Consider the following 8,477-nt stretch of genomic DNA (forward strand, 5'->3'; position numbering starts at 1 on the left):
GAAATAGGAATCTTGGCTGAAAGTAGAAAATAGCAGAGAGTAGTTCACTTGTGTTTTATTGACAGTGCAAAAGTGTTCAACTGTGTGGACCACAACAAAATATGTATAACATTTCAAAGAATGGGAACATTAACTGTGCTCATGAGGAACCTTTACATAGACCAAGAGGCATTTTTTTAGGCAGTACAAGGGAACACTGAATGGTTTAAAATCAGACAAGGTGTGGGTCGTACTTGGATCCTTTCATCATACTTATTCAATCTGTATGCTGAGTCATTAATTCAAGAAACTGGATTATATGAAGAATGTGGTATCAGGATTGGAGGAAGGATCATTAACAACTGGTTATATGCAGATGACACAACCTTGTTTGCTGAAAGTGAAGAGAACATGAAGTACTTATTGATGAAGATCAGAGACTATAGCCTTTAGTATGGCTTATAGCTCACTATAGAGAATCATTACAACTGGACCCATAAACAATTTATGCTAAATGGAAAAAATATTGATGTTTATTCAGTATCTCCTTCAGGTGTACATAGGGTAGCAATGATTTGGATCCGACTAACACTAACAACAAGGCATTTTTCTTGTTGTCTTTCTGTGGGGTCAAAGAACAATGATACCTGTTTATTAGGAAAATATTTTGAGAAAGTTAGCCAAAGCTTTGGCAGAAAATGCCTGGGAATACTTCACCAGAGAGTCCTTTCTACCATACCAATGCTCCTACACATTCCTTTCATCAAACAAAGACAATTCCCTCTTTGAGTCCTTCTGACTTCTTTTTGTTTTCTAATCTTAAAAAAACGTTTAAAGGGCACCCATTTTTTTTTTTTCAGTTAATGATGTAAAAAAGACTGTATTGACAAGAGTTAATTCCCAGAACTCTCAGTTCTTTATGTATGGAATAAGTGCCGGATATTGTTACTTATGGAGTCCTGATGTGATGCTATAGGATAAGAATGGGACTGCAAACCATTAAGACAGGCAATTCAAACCCACCAACCTATCTTGAAAACCCTACACAGAATCCCTATGAGTTGGTACCAACTCTGCAACACTTAATAACACCAACATTATCACTTATAAAAATGTCTTGAACTTGATGGAGCTTATTTATTTATTTATCTTTTAATGCTATTTTTGTATGAACTTTTCAAAGTCCCCTGGTACACGTATCTTTATGTAATTGATATATTTTCTTTTTGGGTCCCAAGCTTCAAAATTGTATCTATTTAATGTCAAATTCTGGAATCTTCAGAGCAATGTGAAACATAACCCTCAAAGGAGTTGATAATAACTTTGTGTGGCACAAACATCACAACATCAGTGGCTTAGTGTTCCACTGCCATTGTAATATATTAGATCATAATCTATAAAGAAATAAAGTTTGTGAGTAAAATGTTAGGAAGCCAGGCTTCTTACCTAAACCAAAACCACATCTCTGTGGTGCATCTCATTAATCTTTTTTTAAAATAGGAGAAATACAGAGCCATGGGTATAATACATGTAATTATTCTTTATCTCAATAAATTTTATTCATCTGGAGATGATACAATTACACCATTTGGGGTTACAAAGTGAAGACAATCTTCCATTATAATCTATGAATGATATAATATTGGTAAGCCTTCAGAATACTTCCTCTATCAGATTAAACAATAGTTCTTAGATTAGAAACATGGACACTGAACATACAATTGACAACATGAAAACAAAACATACAGACCAATTTTAATAACTGACTAGTGTATTAAAGTTAGAGATGTGGCAATCTCCTTGAACAGATGTGTGTGAACTCCATTTAATTCCCAGAGACACTGAATATCTTTTGAGAGCAGAGGATTTTCTTGATGGCATCTTTCATGTCTTTATTTCTCAGACTATAGATTATGGGGTTGAAAAACGGTGCAAGGACAGCAAACATCAGTGCAATGGCCTTGTCCAATAACGGTGGGAAAGTGACAGAGAAATGCAAATACATGAGGCCTACACTGCCAAAAAACAGCAAGAAAATAGTAATGTGAGCCGCACAAGTGGAGAATGCCTTTTGACGGCTCTCACCTGAGGGAATCTTTAGGATCACAGTAATGATCCTTAAATAAGAAAGTGTGATGATGGAGACCGAGGTCAGAATGGAAATAGCATGGATCACATCCTCAATTAGAATCATGGATGTATCCGTACATGCCAAGTGCAGCACAGGTTCAAAGTCACAGAAGAGTTGATGGATTTGGTTGGGGCCACAGAAGGGCAGGGTGGAAATCCACACAATCTCTGGAAGTAACATAAGGAAGCCAAAGATGCAAGAGCCAACAGAGAGCTGGATGCACAGCTGTGGGGTCATAATGACTGCATAACGCAGGGGCTTGCAGATGGCAATATACCTGTCAATGGCCATCACTGTCAGGACCAGAGCTTCTGTGACCCCAAGTGAGTGGAAGAAGTACATCTGTAGAAGGCAGCCAAGGAAGGAGATGGTCTTCTGCTCACCCACTAGGTTGGAGAGCATCTTGGGGATGGTCACTGTGGTATACCAAATCTCCAGGAAGGAGAAGACACTGATGAAATTGTACATGGGATTGTGGAGACGTGTATCTAGCCGAACAGCAAAGAAGATCATAAAATTTCCAACGATGATAAACAAATAAATAAAGAGCAAAGGTATGAAGAATAAAAGACCACCATGCTCAAATTGGGGGAAATCAGAGAAGTAAAACACAGTCACGACCGTTAGATTTTCCTGATCCATATTTTCAGATGTCTCACTTGTTTTCTTAGAATCAAATACAATTCTAAGTACATTCAAAGAAGAAATAGAAACTTCCTTTCAAAGTAGCTCAACAGTCCTGAAATGAGATTGATTAAATAAAGCATACTAAAATATACTGCATGAATTATTTTGCAAACTATGAAGTGATACAATCAAACCTGTGAACAGTTTTAGCAATAATAATATCATATATTGTCAACTCTTCTGTTAGATAAGCAAACAAATTTGTTCTTCAGATATATAATTTGATAAAACTTTTCTGAATGGCAATTTTTTTTTTATGTTTTATTGTGAGTTACATGATAGTTTACATGAGAGAACCTCAGTTCCACATTCATTCCATCGTATATCACTACATCGCCATGGCTCCAATCCCCTCCATGCATCGTCTTCTGACCAAAGGCAATTTGGTAATTTTTATTGATAACCTCTTTAGTATTGTTTACTATACACCCAAGAGAATTATTTCAAGTATAAAATTGTATACAAAGATATTCTTTGGAATATATAATAGCAAGTTTAAAACAACTTAGGTAAGAATACATTATTTGTTTTTCAATATGAAATACTGGGGACAGAAAATGAAAAGTAACAAAAGGATCCTCTCAATGAAAAAGACCATTTTAATTTAGGTGTTATAAAAAACAAGATGACCCAGAAATCCTTCACTTGGTGTATGTCCTAGAGAAATAAGAGCCACAACACAAAACCATGTCCACCACAGTACTAATCACAATAGCAAAAAGAAATAAACAACCTAAAGGTCTATCAATGGAAGAATGTATAAACAAACTAAAGTACATATACATAGAATGGAACACTACGTAATATAAAAGAATAATGATGAATCTGTGAAATATCTCATAACATGGATGAACCTAGAGGACATTGTGCTGAGTGAAATAAGTCAATTACAAAATAACAAATATTGTATGAGATCATTATTGAAAGAAGTCAAGAAAGGTTTGCACATGAAAATAAAGATTATTTCATGGTCCTGGTGTAGCACTGTAGGATAAATCTTGAACTGCTAACTAAGCCACTCCTTAGAAAACCTATACAGGGTTGCTAAGAGTCAGAACTGACTCAACAGCAAATAACAACAACAACAAGTAGGAAACAACTAGATGAAATGGGAAAGGAGGGTAGATAACTGTACAGATTACTGGCTAGAGGATTGTGGTGATGGTTATGTGCCGTGGAGTTGGTTCCAACTCACAGCGACCCTGTACAGGGTTTCCAAGGCTGTAAATCCTTACAGGAGCAGAAAGCCTCATCTTTCTTCTGTGGAACGGATGGTAGTTTTGAACTGCTGACCTTGAGGTTTGCAGCCTGATTCATAACCACTACTCTACCAGCGATCCTTGGCTAGAGGATAGTCACATGATAATTTGGGTGAAGGGGAAAGAAATATACAATAAGGAGGAGATCAGCAAAAAAATGAAAGACGCAGGGAATACATGCAGAGAAGTGCAAGAGTTAAAGGTAAAAGAGGTAAATACTGTTATATATACAATCTAGCAATAACAATGATCTACCAATTAATGATGGTTCAAACCCACCAGATACTCCTTTGGAACCCCTATACAGGGTCAGTCTGAGTTGGAACCAACTCCATGGTACTTAACAACAACAGCAAAAACCAACTGATGCATGGAAAGACATGCAGGCTGAACAGGTGTGGGAGGAAGAACAGGACTACACTCATGAATACATTTATGTTTGACAGAGGTTATTTACATATGTGCATTTATCATGGCTGCAAATATATCCATTAATGTGGTGGAGCATATGGTGGGAAAAGTTATGAAAACTTCTTAGACATAATAAAATACTTTAAGGGAATGAGTAACTGGACCTGAGGGCTCAGGACTATGGTCTTGGGGGACAGCAGGGTCAATTGGCATGACATAGACCACAAAGACAAAGTTCTATATCCTACTTTGGTGAGTAGTGACTGGGGTCTTAAAAGCTCATAAATGGCCATCTACAGTGCAACCACTGGTCTCTCTCTGTTTGGAGAAAAGAAGAGTGATAAAAATGAAAGAGACATGGAAGCAATTAATCCAATGGAGTAATGGGCCACATGAACATCAGTCTCCATGACCCTTAAAAGCCAGAAGAGCTAGATGGTGCTCAGCTACCATTACCAACTGCTCTGAAAGGGATCACATTAGAAGGTGCTGAACAGAGAGGGATAAAATATGGAGCAAAACTCAAAATCACAAAAAAGGATCATGCTTATTGGTTGGATAGCAGTTAGTGGAACCCTCAAGACTTAGTCCTAAGTTTTGCACCAAGTATCGAAATGAAATCACCCCATGGCTCAATTTTCAACCAAATAATTGACAGGGGAACAATAACACTAGGGATATCCACACACCTTTGAATAATCAACCACTTAAAAACAATAGTGTAGCATTTGCCCAAGGACAAAGTTAGAAGGATTAGGAAGGAAGGAGGAATGAAAACAGAAAACATGGAAAGAAGGTGAGTTAAGTGATGCTACATTGTAGGTATTGCAATGAATGACATTGAAACAAAATGTGTATGAACTGCTGAATGAAATACTGATGTGCTCTGTAAACCTTCACCCAAGTCACAATAAAAAGTTAAAATAAAACAGAACAACATCAACAAAAATACAGGCACTAGCTTTCCTTGGTCTTTTTCATAATTATTCCAGCTTTGGAAAAACATAAGAAGAAATATCAAAGATTGTACTGAGTGTAACTTACTTTAAACCCCAATATCATTGATCCTTGTGAAATGCATATATATTACTGTCCACTACACATTCTGTGAATTAGGACATGATGTGATTTGGATATTGTGAAAACACCATAATACCCTTATAGGAGTCTTTCTTGCCATTACAGCCACTGCTGCTGTTGAAGCTGCTGGTAGAGATTGCAGGAACTCTTAGATGGTAGTTAAAAAGAGTGACAAAGGGAATAGAGATAGAGGAAGCAAGCAAGAAGGGCACAGAGTGTGTCACCATCCATTGTTCCCAGGCCCCACAGCTTCCACTGCTGTTTCTCATCTACCTACCAGACACAGTCCAAGTGTCCATGCCCAGAATCATGTCATCTGCCTGTATTACATTCATGGCCCGATGCTGCAAGTGTTTGAGTTTGGGGTCTGTAAAACCATTGGGGAAAATAATAAACAAAAGAAAGACTTCCCCTTTAAAAACCAACACACCTTATGGAATCATGGATGTATATACTGTCAAATGTTGCCTGAAAGAAGATAGAAGATAAGCAAATTATACCTGAATGTGTAAGCATTACTATATTAGTGTTAAGTGTTAACCAACAGCTGTAGGATAGGCATTCAACCACAAGATCAGTTTGAACCACAAAGTCAGCAGTTTAAACTCACCAGTTGCTTCTCAAAAATCCTATGCAGGGTCACTATGAGTCAGAACCAACTTGATGGCACTTAACAACAATATATATATATATATATATGTATATATTCATTTTTAGTCTGTTCCCTAAAGGTGATTAATTAATAGTTGACATACTCTAAGAGTAGTTTGTTAACAAAGAGTTTAAGTAGAAGTCCACATCCAGAGTCAGGTTTGGCAAGAGTTTCAAATATCCATATCTAAATCCACATCATAGGTGTTGCTGGATGTCAACATATGATTAATCACTGACCTGCTAGCCAAAAGAGTGTCAGTCCAAGCACACGTCATTAGAAAAGCTTGGCAATCTACTTCAGAAGAATTTGACAACAATATGGAGTGCATTTCCATTCTAACACACACCTTAGGGCTTCTTTAAGTAGTATGTTGTTGTTGTTAAGTGCCCTTGAGTCGGTTTGAACTCATAGCTACCCTGTGTAGGATTTCTGAGGAGTAGCTAATGGGTTTGAACTGCTGACCTTAGAACAGAGTTTCTCCACTTCAGGATCATTAACATTTTATTTGAGAAATAAAATCCATAACTGGATTTTATTTGAGAAGATGAGGCTGCCCTGTGCACTGTAGGATGTTCAGCAGTGTTCCTGACCTCTACCCTGATAAATGTCAGTACCACTTTCCCTCTTCCTCAGTCATGACAACTATTGATACCATCCTGTTTGGAGGAAAAAAGAACAATAAAAATCAAAGAGACAAGGAAATAAGTAGGCCAAATAAATTCCAAATGTTCTCTGAAGGTGAAAAGCAAAATCCTCCTTAGTTGAGAATCACTGGAATAGAGAATATTAGAAATAATTCTGTATTCGTGAAAAACAAGGTGATCAAAATATGTGACTTGACTAGAAATATACCTATTCTTTGCTTGAAGTGATAATGAGAATAAGATGTGTCAAGATGTCTATAAAGTTTGGATGCAGTAGACCCAGGATCTATTCATTTCTGTGTTCCTCTGTAATGGAGGATCCAGGATCTATTCATTTCTGTGTTCCTCTGTAATGGAGGATCCAGGATCTATTCATTTCTGTGTTCCTCTGTAATGGAGGATTCAGCAGCTAATCTCACCAGAAGGTTAGCTTTTCTACAGGTAATAAGTTTGTCAGTTTTTGCTTTTTAGGTAATTTTTCATTCATTCTACTAATAAGAGAGTATATAGATGATGGAGAGATAGAACTTCAATGAGCATACCAGAAAAGGTTTAATAATGTTTTTTGTGCCTGCTTGCTAATAAATATTTGTATGCATGTCAGTATTCTGAGACTTATTTTCACTGTATTAAACTACCAGAAAGATAGTATTGGATATAACATGTCAAAAGGCAGGAAGCTACTGACATCTACCAAAGTGTTACACTGTGGTGAAAAACAAATGTATCAAGTAGATAGATAAAATTATTTTTAAAGAAAGTCAGATTGGCATATGACCAATTTAAAAAAAAAATTTTTTTTACTTGGTTTTGGTCTTTTTAAAAATAGATAAAACTACATATTTAATCTATGTTGAAATAAGAAAAAAATGCAGCAAAATTTCCCTTTTGTTTTCTTTAAGAAAACTTCTTTCTAGAAACAAAGATTTACAAGAGGGAAAAAGTCATGCTCTAATTATTTCTGCAGAATTATTCTTAAGTAAACTTGTTTTCAGACTTGTCTTGCTCAAGTTCAAACTCTACTCGGCTACCAGAATCATCGTTCTTAAATGAAATACTGTCTGTTCTCTGTTAGGAAACCTTATAGTGGTCCTGGAAGACTTCAAAATAAAATCTGAACTCCTAAGCATGGAAAAAAAATACGAACACATATGAGATATTTTAAATCATTTTGACATCCCCAGTATCTTTGAATTTTATTATATTTAATCTGTTTTCCTGGTCTGCTTAATAATGCCCTAAAGATGTTTGGGTTTCTTTTTCAGAGGCATGTGGGGGATAAGCAGAAAAAAAAATCACATAATGCTTATAGTCAGTACGTTTTGAAATTAGAAAATTGAAACTTGAAAAAAAGGCAAAATTAGAAGGTCTTCAGGAACTTGAGTCTTTAGGAAGGAAAGAAGGTGTATGCAGGAAGGCAGTTTAATGCAGACTTGGGCCCAAAATTATATATAACAGGAGTCCGTCTATATTTTCTGGAATGGATGGCCCAGGAGGATTTCAGCTAGTAAGCTCTACCAGTTGTACTAAAGTTCCTTTATTCATAAGGGCTTTTCTTGACCTCATTAGATAAAATGTGTGAAGCCTGAATTAGTATTGAAAAACGTAATCGACGGAAGCAAAATAGTAAT

At 36.3% G+C, this 8,477-nt stretch overlaps 1 protein-coding gene across 1 annotated transcript; it reads right to left on the bottom strand.

Moving 5' to 3' along the window:
- Nucleotides 1–1,804: 1,804 nt before the first annotated feature.
- On the bottom strand, nucleotides 1,805–2,758 carry LOC102824442 (olfactory receptor 6K3-like). Its single transcript, XM_006861624.1, has one exon. It carries the CDS (start codon nucleotides 2,750–2,752, stop codon nucleotides 1,805–1,807), a length of 948 nt encoding a protein of 315 aa, XP_006861686.1. The 5' UTR covers nucleotides 2,753–2,758.
- Nucleotides 2,759–8,477: the final 5,719 nt, after the last annotated feature.

Source organism: Chrysochloris asiatica, unplaced genomic scaffold, assembly GCF_000296735.1.
Source record: "Chrysochloris asiatica unplaced genomic scaffold, ChrAsi1.0 scaffold00042, whole genome shotgun sequence".
NCBI lineage: Eukaryota > Metazoa > Chordata > Mammalia > Afrosoricida > Chrysochloridae > Chrysochloris > Chrysochloris asiatica.